General features: G+C 32.4%; 2 protein-coding genes across 6 annotated transcripts; both read right to left on the bottom strand.

The window, feature by feature from the left end:
* Positions 1–29: 29 nt before the first annotated feature.
* On the bottom strand, positions 30–4758 carry Mat89Ba (nucleolar protein 6 Mat89Ba). Of its 2 annotated transcripts, XM_033486043.2 has the most exons (13): positions 4651–4758; positions 4530–4571; positions 3988–4434; positions 3401–3869; positions 3046–3327; positions 2696–2969; positions 2322–2622; positions 2026–2250; positions 1526–1960; positions 1292–1455; positions 969–1222; positions 502–908; positions 30–420 (listed from the first exon to the last, which is right to left on the bottom strand). In XM_033486043.2, exons 2-13 carry the CDS (start codon positions 4545–4547, stop codon positions 175–177), a joined length of 3522 nt encoding a protein of 1173 aa, XP_033341934.2. In that variant the 5' UTR covers positions 4548–4571; positions 4651–4758; the 3' UTR covers positions 30–174. The 2 variants fall into 2 exon arrangements, with proteins under 2 accessions (XP_033341934.2, XP_076376226.1); XM_076520111.1 differs by having other exon boundaries at positions 4530–4758.
* A 166-nt stretch (positions 4759–4924) lies between these two features.
* On the bottom strand, positions 4925–14039 carry LOC117229513 (uncharacterized). Of its 4 annotated transcripts, none has more exons than XR_013032958.1 (15): positions 13319–14039; positions 13032–13181; positions 11856–12484; positions 11578–11754; positions 11150–11511; positions 10798–11064; positions 10367–10729; positions 10056–10302; positions 9779–9987; positions 9566–9704; positions 9244–9500; positions 9013–9178; positions 8771–8943; positions 8575–8673; positions 4925–7828 (listed from the first exon to the last, which is right to left on the bottom strand). XR_013032958.1 is itself a non-coding variant. In XM_076520110.1 (15 exons), exons 1-14 carry the CDS (start codon positions 13824–13826, stop codon positions 8655–8657), a joined length of 3666 nt encoding a protein of 1221 aa, XP_076376225.1. In that variant the 5' UTR covers positions 13827–14039; the 3' UTR covers positions 4925–7828; positions 8622–8654. The 4 variants fall into 4 exon arrangements, 3 of the variants coding, with proteins under 3 accessions (XP_076376225.1, XP_033341932.2, XP_076376224.1); XM_076520110.1 differs by having other exon boundaries at positions 8622–8673; XM_033486041.2 differs by lacking the exon at positions 8575–8673 and having other exon boundaries at positions 13032–13185; positions 13323–14039.
* Between the last annotated feature and the right edge of the window lie 542 nt (positions 14040–14581).

Raw genomic sequence — 14581 nt, forward strand, 5'->3', positions numbered from 1 at the left:
AGAATTTATAAAATAAATTCGAAAACAAATAATGTACAAAAATTTATTACGTCATATACACTTCAAACAACATTGCTCTTTGTACAATATAAATATCAACTTTCAAATAGGTATTTATATTACAATTCAATTTCATTAATATAAAATGAAACCTAAGATTTCTCGGAAAAATCATCATTCCAAGGAAAACCTCTTCGATTGCACATTAATGGATTCTATCAAATCTTTTCCGAGAATATAAAAGTCTTGAACCATTGCCGAGACATTTAAAAGCAGCTGATCATCGTCGTTGAGCTTGCAACAACTAACATTTGTTACTTTGAAGTCTTTACTTTCTAAAGCAGACGGTTTAAATAATACTCCTATTACTGTACCGCCGTAAGTATCATGAAAGAATAATGCAAATTCATCATATCCGTTCTATTGAAAAAAAATTTGTATTTAGATAAGGAACTGTAAGGATATTAGCATGCAATGTATACAATTAAAATTTGCACTTACCCTCAATTCCTTCAAGAAAAATTGTACAGGATCGAAGTCTACGATCGGTATCTTTTGTGCAGTATGGTACTTATAAGGATGCACATCAAAGAGAGAATATTCGCTGACATCAATTGCTTGTCTTCTTCTGGGAACCATAACTGGCTTCAAGTGTATTAAACAGTCATATTCTGTGAGTGCTGGCCTAAATAAAGGCTTCACATCTAAGAAAACTTTCGTACAAATTTGACCTTCATATAATTTTAAAGATTGCCTTGCCAAAGCTGTGATACGATTTAAAACCAGATTGGTTGGTGCTTTCTTGGTCCATAATGATTTTTGCTGATCATAGGGGGTAGATATAAATAAAGGCGGTAAGGATTTACGAGATGAGCCAAACAAAGTTTCCACTGCTACAATTTCTTCCTCTACAATTATTTATAGTACATTAAAAACAGTAAGCTACCAATACTACTATTATTACTCACTGGTCATTTCATTGTTAAAATTAACAATCACAGGATCTGTAGTCCAATGTCCTCTGGCAAAAATTTCTAACATCCTTAGGAATGCCACCTGAGGAAGTTGAGGAGGTCTGTACGGAGCTGGTGTTAAATACATTGAAGCTACCAGTAATTCAACCACAACATCTGGTATGTGAGAATCATCCAATAATTGAGCAGAGAGCCACCGTTTCGTTATACAACAAGCCGTTCCAAACGAAGGTTGTTGAACATGTAATCTGCGATGTAAGTGAAATTTACTTCCAGTGTTATAAAAAGCTTCCATTTTTGTGATAATTTATCTTTACCCGTGTAAGGCACTAGTTAGCTTCGGTAATTCAAATAATTTACTTTCTAACTCGATTGACTCATCGTTGTCTATATACTGTTTAATACCATCTTCTGTTATTTGTTGCTTGACACAACTAATTTCCTTTTGGTGCGCTATCCTCAAACGGAAGACAAATCCTTCCTGTGAACATATCAATATATTTTAGTAGCATTATTTAAAAATTATGTAATAAATAATTAAGAGCAGATACCTTATACACATCGAGATGCGAGTAGTTTGCATTTGCTACTAACGTATTCTGCTTCCTAAGACATTCTGCAATTTGTATGTAAAAGGCAGCCTTTGTTTTTCTGAAAGCTTCCAATTCGTCTGGCCACTTGCCACTCAGAGATAATTGCAGGCACACATCGAGTGGAGTAACGTATTTGGGAGCATTAGTTATATTATCTGACAGTATTAAACAATTTTTGCTTTCCTTACTAAGCTTATTGTCGGGTTTATGAACTGTTGCGATTGGTGGAAAAACATCCGTATATCGAAAAACTGCACTAGCTCCTTGAACTCCGTGGATTGATAAAGGAATATCAGTTAGATCCATTAGTTGTTTTTCAAGGTTATTGAAAGCGTTTATCACTTTCAATGAAGCACCTTCACCAGTACCATACAAGAAATGCGACAAGTGAACCTAATTTTTATAAAATAATTTTCTATTAATACAAAAACTGAAGGCAAATGAATGATTGTAATTACCTTTTCTAACAGTAGAACCTCTTCCATTTCATGGGCAATATACGTAAAATCCCCATTCCTCATATGAAGCTTTTTCAACAGTAAAAAAATTGCAATTTTCCTACATATTATTCTCTTTCCATACATGGATTTGCCGCTTGCCCAAACTACTGCTTCCTGAATAGATCCATCTTTAAATCGACGTAATTCCGAGTTTGTTCCCCAGAATTTCCTGAATTCTGCTGCCTAAAATACATGAGACATTTGATGCAAAACTATTGATACAAATCATTGCCCAGTTTTATGTATTCACTCACTTCCGGTAAATTAGCTTCAGGCCCTTTATCCACTACATTGAAACAAAATTCTGGATTTAATTCCAGTCCAATAAAAATGTCTCCAATGTAATTTGATCTCTTTTTTGTACATTCCCATTCTGTAAAGTCTTCTGGTAACACACATATGTACTGTACTCTATTGGTTAATCCTTGTTTTAGCACGTTATAAATTATTTTAATTACTCGACTACGATAATTAGGTCCGTAATCCAAGTCGTCATTGCTTCTTGGCACAGATTTCAGAATTTCGAATACACAATTTTTTTTAATACCCTTGAGACTGGAAATTTAATTAATATTACAATACCGCAAAGACTGTTACAATTTAAACAAGTTTGGTGGTTGATTATTACCGTATAACATGATCAAATGCTTTGTAAAATGACACTTTTCTCATGAAAAGTGATTGAAAACTATCCACATGTGCACTATCCAAGTGATGCAAGCAAAGCTCTGCTTCTCTTTGAATCCAAGAAAAAGTGCTTTTGGATAAATATGATGCAATGTTATAATAACCAGTACTATCTAGGAAAACACAGTCGTAATAATTTTTATAAATTGAAACTCTGTCCCTACTATCTTCGTCTTGACTCATTGTTATTCCACTTTCATGCCAACTGACTTGAACTAATAAATTAAACAATATTAACATTAATATACATCATATATCCATATATTCATGTTTAGCTATATAATATTTTACCTAATTGATGCCACACGTTTCTGACTATTTGATAACTACTCATAAAAGTATTTAACTTCTGAATAGATAATAAATACAGAACAAACATTGTCATAATGTGTCCACTGAAGCCCTCGTAACCTTTTGTCAATTCACGTTGTGTTAGCCATATTTTTAGTAACATAATACCATCTCTCAGATTTGGATATTCTTTAATTATATTTAAAATTTTTGAGTTTGTTCTTGAGGCTACTAAGTCACGAAGAATTATAGAATTATAATGTGGGGTTGGTGGTAAACATTCTGCAAACATAATCATATTTATAAATAGTATAAAGAGAACAAGTTATAAAGAAAAAAATGTTTTATGGTATACCATTTGCTGCTTTAACTGAGAAGAATTTGGGTCTGACACCATTTTTTTCTGCCTGAAATCTATTTAATTTAAAACTCTCTTCTTGGGCCGTTATGTGCACTAGTACATTAATTTTTGTACCTAGTTTTCCAGTAGGTACAATCTTTAAGATTGGTCTCAAATGATCTCCAACAAACTTTCTCTCTTCAGCGATATCATCAGTAATGTTAGATGCTATGTATGCTAGATATATTGCTTTCTTCTTTATATATGTATAGTTCTTATAGTCCAGTTTTCTAAACATCTTTGCAGGCATTTCAATCATCACATCCACAGTAATGTTTGGACCAACTATAGCATTGTATCCATAAGACCCTATCACAGCTATTTGAGATGGCTTCAAAAATTTAAATACTGCTTTTGTTTTATTTCGAATATTGAGTTTAGGAATGTGAACTTTCAATTCTTTTTTTAATGTTCTATCTGAAAGCTGAAATATGGTATATTATTCTGTTAAATTATCAAAAATTAAAAAAACTCCAGTCTCTCGTTATACTCTATTACAATAGTATAAACCCTTAACGTTTTAAGTGAATATACGTATATACCTCATATTCCTCCGTTTCTTTTATTGAATTTACAGTCTTTTCGAATTGCTTGAACCAAGCCTCAAACAGACGTTTGTACTTGTCTTTAATTCTAACTTCATTTAACATTTCCTCTATTTGCAATCTAAATAAGTTAGAATGAAATAAATTTTCTGTTTCTCTAAGTTGATTTAATTCCTCAACTGTTGGCTGTTTATAAAGTTCCTTGTGTAATTTCTTTTTTTTTCCTGGAATAACATCTGTAACATCATCAGTGACTTTTTTCCTTTTCTTCTCAGATGTTATACGTGTAACTTCTTGCATACTATCCTCTTGTATTTCATCTCCTTTATCTTCTAGTGCTTCCTGATAATCTTCTTCAATTTTATCGGTTTCATCATTAGAATAGTTATCACTTTCAGTTCCAGAACCATCATTAGAATCACTCATCAATGCACTAATGTTTGGCTAAAATACACATTGTTTGTATGATAATCATATGATTTAAGGTTATACAGTGTTTGATTAAACGGTCTTATAGAATTTGATTTAAATTGGTATACCTTATAGGGTCCTTTCATCTTTATCTTTTAATTTCTTGATCACTTTAATACAAATATTTTAGTACATCAGTGAAAATAAAGTTTAAACTAGTCGCTAAAGATTAGCATGCTATGCTCTCACGTGCTTGTTTCTCGAGCTGATGTTGATCCACGATCTACGCCATCATAGATGGCGCATAGATCTATTGCGCATACTACGAACATGGCTGCACTGACTCCCCCTTTTGAATTGAATAAGGAGTATTCCTTAAATAATAATATTAATATCAATACTTTATGTGTCTATTGTCATTTAGACAAAACAAACCTGTTAGTAGGCAGGTAAAGTGTTGTTGATTAATTTTGCGAGGAATAAATAAAGCAATACTTCAATTTTCACGGAAAAAACACATACATCGTCTGTCTCTCATTTATTATTGCATCATTATTAAACTTCTCAAGTAGTTTTATAACGTATTTGAAGATATCAATTGCTAATTACTTTTTATATCGTAGGCAGCATGTATGTATACAACCAAAATGAATCATGCACATTCTAAAAATTATTATACAATATTACTCGAACTTATGTTTATCGCTAAGCATTACAGATATAAAAATATACTGCGGTTTTTGCAGACTGAATGAACATATTTATAAAGATGTTTACATTCCAACCTAGTTTCAAAATTATATTTAGAATTAAATCATCAAATATTTAGGAAATTAAGCAAATAACATACAAACTTTATAATATGTAGCTACATATATGTCTATAAATGATGTACTGTATACAAATGTATAGTATACATATATATAATGTATATGTATATATATATGTATATATTGTCATTGCAAAAGAGAGAATTATAATGCAATAATTCGATTACAAATGTTCATACAAATTTTTATTGATTACTCTACAAAAAAATAAGTGATGTATAAATCAATTTCATTTTACAAACTTTATAATTATATGTTAATTCGCCAATACTCGAAATTTATCATTTATTTCTAGAGCCTCTAATATTAGAAAAATAATAAATGTAATAAAATCGTTTTTATTTCATTACCCTAACATTATGTTAAATTGAAGAAACGAAGATGCAATGCATCAGTAATTGATGACAAGCATACAATATTACGATTCTCGCTTTTGCAACTATTAAGAAGAACGTAATTATTATACGTTCCGCATATATAAGAAATAATGTGATAGCGATTTTATAATCACAGTGACCTTCACAGTGGAAGCCCTCTTTGATTCGAAGGAAGAGCATAAAATGAACACTTACATCAAAACAAGATGCAACAATATTACACATACTCCTTGATATTTTTAACATGACATTAGAAATCTGTATACATTATAAACATAATGCTCTATAACGTAAAACTTATTTTGCACCATTCTTGGAAGATTATTCGTACGTAGTACAAGTTAAATTATAACTAATTAACTGGTAAATAGTATTTGTAAGAAGAAGTCATATTTACATCACGAATTGTATAGCTTAAATTGGAAAGGTGGGATGTGGAGAACTAAAATAAACAAATTGTGTAATGAGCACCTTCTTGAGTTATTAAAACAAAACATACAGCAGTCAAAGTGCATTTTGACAATAACATTAATCATAATAATAATAATGTGCAAAACATACAATCCTTTTTTTTAATGGAGTCTTCTTCAAAACCTTAAATAAAGTGTAACATTATATTTCTGATGATCAATAACTCCTTTTTTTCTTTATATGTGTCATACGATATGATATTTTTCTCTGCATAAGATTTCGTAAAATGATATGCAATATTTCATGCTTAATGAATTTATGGAACATAGGATCAATATATTAAATAATATGCAGTGGACAAGATATAATGCATGAAAAACGCAAAAAAAGTAAATTCTTTGATTTGCATAGCATCTGATGTAATTGATAAATTTGTAAAATAGCAACAAGCAGCACAACCAGACATTGTGAACATTTGAACAAGAGCTGGTTAATATTTTATAAGAAATATTACAATTATACATATCGGCGCATTATATCGTTTCTAGATTATTCAGATCAACCTAAATGCATAAATCGCATTAATTTGATTAAGCGAGTATGCAAGATAGATTCCGTTTTTTTTTCTGTTATAATTAATTCAAAGATTCCTAATATTTACAGAATTTGTAATAAACAAAATGATGTACAGTTAAATTGGTCAATAATTAAATATAATACTTCAATATATACTACTATCTTAAAGCATATTAGGATCACATTAATTATTAAATTATTGGATGAGAAAAGTAATTACAATGATATTCATTGCACATTTCAGGAGCAGCTAGCATTGATTTTCATGTATTTATCTAAAAATAACACTGAAATGTAGATAACTCATACACGAGTTTATGAAACATTTTCCTAATTTAATCGAAAGTAATAGTTCTCTATTCTTTCTGTAAACACAAATAATTGTTTTATATAATTGTCATCGTGTATTCGTTTAGAAGATAATGAGTTTTGATTAAACTGAGTTAGAGAGCAAAAATACTTCAAAATAGCATTTTCAGAAAGTCCTATAGTGGTTCGAGCATGCTACTTCAAAACAAATAAATTGTTATAGTAGAATCCAGAATGCTGAAGATGTTAATGTTTTTATTCTTCTATATGATTGGTCCAATCACAATTAAACCAATATAACACACACGACTCTTGTATATTAGCGTTCGTTATTCTTAGGCCCTAAGATTGGAACTATATTTTCATTACCATAAACTTCAAGAGGTTCTGACATATTCGTTTTCTAATCATTCAACACTCGATACTCAACTTCACATATTCTAGTATACGAGAGAAATCACTGTTTAAACTCTGATAGAAGCAAAACTGAAATATAAGAGTATTGAATCATTAATGATATAAAGTTACGCATCGATTTCGTTAAATAGTGATACTTTAACTTAGAGCAGTACTGATAGCCATATAGATCTATAGTTTCTTAATGTTAAAAGTTGCAAAAAATAGAATCTTTTAATATAGAAAAGATCTTTTAACATTTTTCACTGTTTAATATATGTAATTTTAAATTTATAGAACTATTTATAGAGCAATTCTGGTAAGAACGGATCCTCTTACACTTTTTATATACATCGACTACCACAGCTATACTTCTGATTTTAACCGAATTCATTCATGACATGCGATTAGTGCTGTAACTTTCAATAAACGGTTGTTTCATCCGCAGATATAGCCAATTCTTCGTCACTCCAATCGCTAACTCCAACTCCTGATGAACCATGGAAACTGCGTGATCTTGCAACGTGACTAAAAACAAAGCAAATAATAGATTCCTTAAACTAAAACAATGTGAAGAAAGAACCAGTTTCTAAAATAAGATTATTTGAAAAGATAAAACTAATCGCTTACGTCTGTTTCTAAAATGAATAATTGTCTATTAAACGTCTATACATGATATCTGAATATTTTGGATCACTGTACCTATTTTAATAGAAAAACTATACAAAACGGTCGAGAAATGGGCTCATCGAATCAAGAACAGATTGGTTCTTTCTTGAATCATGCAAATCAAACATGGAAGTATAAGGCTCAAAAATTAATCTAGCTGTGTATCACATTAATAAGCCACAACAAATTAGGCTGAGAAGTTCTGGCTTTGCACACTCATTATAAAAGATGTATTAGTGTAATCACTAGCTATCTTCTTTACGAGAAAGATTGTTTAGGTAGAAATGATGAAATGTTTCTGTAACAGAGGTCACTGAAACATCGGTAAATGAAATGAGGAAGTGAGCAATGAATAATATGGATTTCATATCTTCTATATGACATTAGTAGTTTGTGAAAGTAGCGATCACAAATAGAAAACAGGCTAACATCTTATCAAATAATATCGCATCCATAATATTCATAGATTAGATGTGCAAAAGTTGCATTTCAATAGGCAATGGATGAACGAATGTAAATAGTAAATAAATTCAAGAAGCAGCATTATTGTGATTTTTTTAAGAGGCTGTAAGATGGTAGCAAAAGTATGAGAGAGTTCAATGTACCTCTTAAAAAAATCTACATCACAAAATCAAACAAGTCTGTTTCGTACCACTTGCTTGTACCGACGGTCTCTATCATTAGATTATCGATCGCTATCAGTCCTACCAACACAGTGAAACAATTACTTCTTATATTAATGGGACAACAGAATTCTTTTGTATTATATTTTTCATTAACAAAACATAAACAACCACTTACCTCGGAGATAGATTCGCGTTCACAGATTTCTTCGCTAATCCTGCTTTTCTTCTCCCTTCCATAGCAGCTTTCATGGGATCGTAACTCTTACGGCGTTTCCAATTTTGCATCTCAACTTCCCTTGCATTTGGCGTTGCAGGCTTTTTAGTTTCCTTTGGTTTTGTTTTAGAACCCTAAAACGAACGAGTTTACAAAAATATTTTCAAATCACAAGATTTGTTTTGAGGGAGGATGTTTCATACCGTATTCGAAGTTCTATTTGATCGCATACTAAAGCGACCGGAATCAGTTCTACTAATACTCGTAATAGTCTCGGATTTTGCCCTACTCTCATGCGTCACCGATTTCTTATTATTTACATTTGTTGGTAGTTTTGTTGGTTGAGTTTCTAATCTTGCTTTGCGTAAACTGTGAACAAAGCCTTATTAAAAAGTGTACGACACTATATGATATAACATTAAATAATTGCATACCTGAATGCTCTATTATATTTAGTATTTGAAATAACATTTTGTGTGTTAGGCTGGCGGTCGTCGCTACTTTCTGTATCGCTAGGCTGACGTAACGTTTTTGATATATCTTTATGCAAACTATGACTAGTGTCTTCGTCGCTCTCATTGTCAGAGTCCATTAAAGGTGAATGACAGACTGTAATACGAGCTGACATAGCTGAGACAACATTTTGCGTTGCTTGCAAGTAATAAGACGTTTCAAGATCGCTATCGCTTTCCTATGAAAAACAGAAGATTTAGTAACATTTATTAGTAATTGAAAAATTTGTCTTCTTGTACCTACCAACTGTGGACTGCATGGTGGAGGTACTTGATTGTCATTCTGAGCAAAATTTAATTCGTTGTCAGACCACTCATTAGCTAATGAGAGAGCACCACCTGTTCCATGAAAACTCGCTGACCGTAATACAGAATTATCGTGACTGTAAGAATATCAGCATTTTTCAAAAATAATATTTAAACATAGCAAATATTTTACAATGGAGTGAACACTCACTTTCCTGTACTATCTTCTGTACTGTGATGTTTCTTTGTATTATCCATTAATTTTTTTCTACCTTCAGCGGCTGCTTTCATTGGATCGTAACTTTTTCTTCTTTTCCAATTCTGAAATTCTACTTCTTTTGATGTCAACGTTGAATTACTTCTACCAGACTTCTGATCTTTATTTACTCTCTGATTGGGTCGTTGTGTAACCGCAGCATGCTGAACATAATTTCAGAATCCCAGATAAATTGACAAAATCCATATGTACGCTTTTCAACAATACTTACATGTGCTGATTTTGGTACCCGTATACTAAGTCTGGTACTATCAGTCCTCGACAACGACACAGCCCTAGGTTTTATAGGTTCCGATCTTTTTATAGGTTCCTTACTATGTGTATTAGCGCTAGCTATACGACTTCGATGATAATTCTGTTGTTTATTCGTTGAAGGTACTGATTTTACTTCACTCTGTGCTCTCCTGCGCCTCTCTTCTGGAGTAGTATTCGGTGTTGTATCAGACTCACAATTTAGTCTGTGGAACGACACGCATTATTTAATAGTCTATTTCTTGTGTATACTATATTATTTAAAAGTACCTCGCTCTCCTTATACTGAAAGCTCGATTCAACTTAATTCCAGAAGATGCCGCTGGTAAAGATGATTTTACTTGCTGTTCACCTGTTTCGCTGCTACTATCGGAAGCAGCCAAACATCTTCCCCCAGAAGATGTTTTATCGATGTCACTGCTGTTAAAGCTACTGCGACGCGAGGACTGACTCTGAGATTTTATACTTCTAATGTTCGCATTACTGCACGATCTTTGGATGCTTAAATTACGTTGAAGGTTTGGACTATTCTGTAGAACACTGTTCGTTTTTGGTAGTAAATCTTTGTTATTAAAACCAATGGTTCCTTCGTGGTAACTTGCTGTACTATTAGATTTTCTTAACATGTATGGACTACAAGAAAGAAAAAATTATAATATTTTGTAAACGGAGTAGTTTTAATTCTAGTTCTATCTACCTACCTGTTCTCAACGCAAGTGAAATATCCGATATTTTTCGCTTGCGGAGAAGATTTTGTTAAGTGCTTAGTCCTTTCTAGCACAGGCGAATTAACGATTTTTGTGACTGTCTTACGAGTTACGATCGGACTATTAGTTAATTTTGGCGTAGATGGTCTTAGATGGCTTAAAACAGGGCTAGTTGTGTATTTAGCTTCATCGTCTTGATAATACTTCATGCTACTTCTCCTGGACGTATTGGACTCGGTTGTGTCGGATGTATATTCTCTCCTTGAAGATCAAAATGATACATATAGCGATAATTTTCGATTATCGAGTTATATTCAATTTCTATGTGCAATAATAGCATTAGTACCTGTCCAAGGAACTACTTCGCTTTCCTAAATGAAGGGAAGCAAAATCTTTGGACGGACTACTTAATTCTGCATTACCATCCTCAGTCTTAGATTTGTTTGAACTTAAGTATTTACGAAGACTTCTTCTGTTTTCGCTGACATTAATTCTTCTAAAGAGAGATTCGGATAAACTTCCTCGCCTTGCTAATGCACCATGCACGGGTGTCCGTTGTGAACTGTGTGGAGGAGTGTTGTAACTATTGCTGGTGTCATCATCAGATTCTCCACCAGAATCAATAAGTATGTGTTGGTTCGACATTAATCCAATTCGTTCCTTTATTCGTAAGTATGACTCCGCGTCTAAACTGCTGTCGCTTTGTTCCTAAAAATAATGTATTAATATTCATTGAAACATAGTGACTTTTAAATCTAGGTAACAGAAACATACATTACGACTACGAGCCAGTCTTTGAGATCTAGTATGTATAGGAGATGGTATTTTGGAAGGACTTAGTGGAGGAGTACGTCCAGTTGGTCCACCTATCACTGGTGGAAGAGAATTATGTTCTGCTACTTGAGAAGCCCATTCTGATATCCATGTATTGTTATCCCTTGAAGCACTCATCTACAAATCAATATATTTTTAATTGTTATTCATAAACGTTTATTATATTTATATAATATTATTAAGTATGTAATAAATATTAAATGTTTAAGTTCATTTACTTTAAAACTATGAACGCGTGCTTCATTGCTTTCATCTTCAGTGAAAACACCAACATTGAATATTTTGTCGATATCCATCCGTGCTTTTTCTTCATCAGTGTAATCTTTATGTATTGTATATGTTCCTGCTTCGCTAATTTCACCGTCAGATCCTGCGTCAATGTTGCTAACATTGAAAGTATCTATGTTGGTCTCAGTTGTCACATCTGGATTTACTTCTACTGTATACTTTACACTAGATAAATTGTGTTCCTTCACGCTAATACTTTTCTTTCTAGCATAACTGATATTCGAAACTTTTTCATTGTCAGACGAATGTTCATAGTCATCCTCCTGATCTATGTTTTTCGTATACTGTTTCTCGCTAGCGGTATCGTCGTAATTGTTAGATTGAATTCGACTTAAGTCGTTTATAGTAGCAGACTTTTGAGGGCCCCAATATGTTGTTGTATTTGTTTTTTCTGAGTAAGAAAGTTCTAGAGAAAGATTTTTGTGAGGAAGTTTACTATGTTTTGATTGTTCAAATGATCTAGTCATTGTGTCTTCTTTTGAATTTTGAAAATTCAATACTTTTGCGTTAGACTCGAATTTTTTTGCAGTATTGGATGATTTTAAAAATGATCTTGAACCTAAAAAAAATATATTACGAACATACAAAATATTTTTTACAAACATAAGATACAAATATATAATTTAGAAAAGAATATTAATTGTTAATGTTAATGTATAAGTGCTGTAGCCACAATTTGTCAATTAAATATAATTGAAGGTTTTAATACGAATGTGATATTAGAGACTTAAATGTGTCGACAGCCTACATACTGTGAATATATTGGAGAAACATGAGAAGAATATTAAAAGGCATAGTACAGGTGACTTCACCATGACTCATACACTACAGGTATAGTCATCCATTACACAGTATTCAGCTCTTGAAAAGGAAATGGTCTCAAATGATTTAAAGAAACAGTCAAGCATTATTTTGAATAATAAAAACTCAACATATGTTTACCAAATAAAACTATTTGTTATGCTAGCAATTAGATGTATTTAATTATTCTTGTAGCAAAATCCAACTTTTTGTTTAAACAATATTTTCAATTAAACATCTATTATTTAATAAGAACCAAATTTAAAAAGAAGCTCCAATAGTTAAATTTAAAAGAATTGAGTTACCTAGCTGCTTTAATTTCTCTGACAATTGATCTGTTTTTCTTTTTGTATCATCTTCACTGCTAAAGTATCCCTCAGAATGTGTACTAGAAACTTTTTGTTTTTGCACTGAATTTGAAGAAAATGATGTACCACTTTTCCTTGGGTTAATTTCTACCTGAAAATTTAATTCCCAGTTTAGTTACATTGTGCACTGAATTTTAGGTTTCCATTTCCACAGACAATGTTTATCTATATTTTAATAGCTTGGATTAATGTTTTAAATGTAGCTTTCATACAGATTCAAGAACCTACCTTTGAAGTAGAAAGATTTCTTTTATGCCTGGCATTATACCTTTCGAATAGATTTTGATATTTTGTGGTGTCCACTCCTTCATTGCCGAAATCAATTGTAAAAGCTAATGGAGCTTGGGATGCATGACTATCTGTAGAATTTTGTGATGTTAATTCTCGTTTGTGATCTTTACAATCACTCTTTAAATGTTTCATAGACTCAGACGAATCTTCCTTTTTATTTTCTAAACTGTCCTCCCCTTTTTTATTTTCTAAGACTCGATTATCGGATAATTCGTTAGCATAAATCTCGGGACCGTCGAGTTGTGCGTATAGACTGGTTCGATCGCATCTGTGGTTGTTAATTGTTTTACTATCAAGGGATGAATAAGGATCCTGGAGGTCTTGTACGTTTTCGTTGTTCTCATGACGAACGCCGTCCTTAAATTCCGTCGAATTGCTTGTCGAAAGTTGAGTGTCAACCTCTTTGGACATGCTCTTGTCTACTTCCATATTCACAGCCATTGAACATTCTAATTTTAAACATCCGTAATTAGAATGCACTGGTTCTCTACGACACTACTATCTATTACAATTAATTCGTAAATGCCACTCCTATAATTACATTTCACTGGTTGACGATAACGTCATACAAAATCCAATATAGTACAAAATTTCTCTGACACATCGACACAGGTGCGTCTATCGTACGCCATTGACGGCAAAAAGTGTCAACATTCACGATTACCAGTGCAAAGGAAGAAAATGTTCCTAACTTCAATTGGAAAGCACCTGCAACATTGTGATGTGAATCGATATAAATGATGCATCGATTATAAAAAGAAAAGCAAATATTATATATACAATTTATAATCAGGGATTAATATAACGATTCAACTGTGAAAGTTCAATTGCTAAACATTGAACATACATTGCGTAGTTAGTCACGAACTATATTTGTATATCTGATTCGTGATTTCATACCTATGTTCGCACCTATCATTTGTGAAGGCTGTGAAAATATATACAAGGTGCCCTAAAAATGTCTCGCAATCCAGAAATGAGAGATTCCTGTGGTCATTTGAAGTAACTTTTTCCTTAACAAGAATGCAATCCGTGGTTTTGTTTGTGAGTTATTAACAAAAAATAGTGACCAATGAGAGGCGAGATCAGCGGGCGCAAGACGGCCGAACCAATGAGCGGAACTGGGCTTTGCGCGCTGGTTGGCTGAACCGCCTCGTGCCAGCCAACTCGCTTCTTATTGGTCACCGTTTTCGTTA

Source organism: Megalopta genalis, chromosome 3, assembly GCF_051020955.1.
Source record: "Megalopta genalis isolate 19385.01 chromosome 3, iyMegGena1_principal, whole genome shotgun sequence".
NCBI lineage: Eukaryota > Metazoa > Arthropoda > Insecta > Hymenoptera > Halictidae > Megalopta > Megalopta genalis.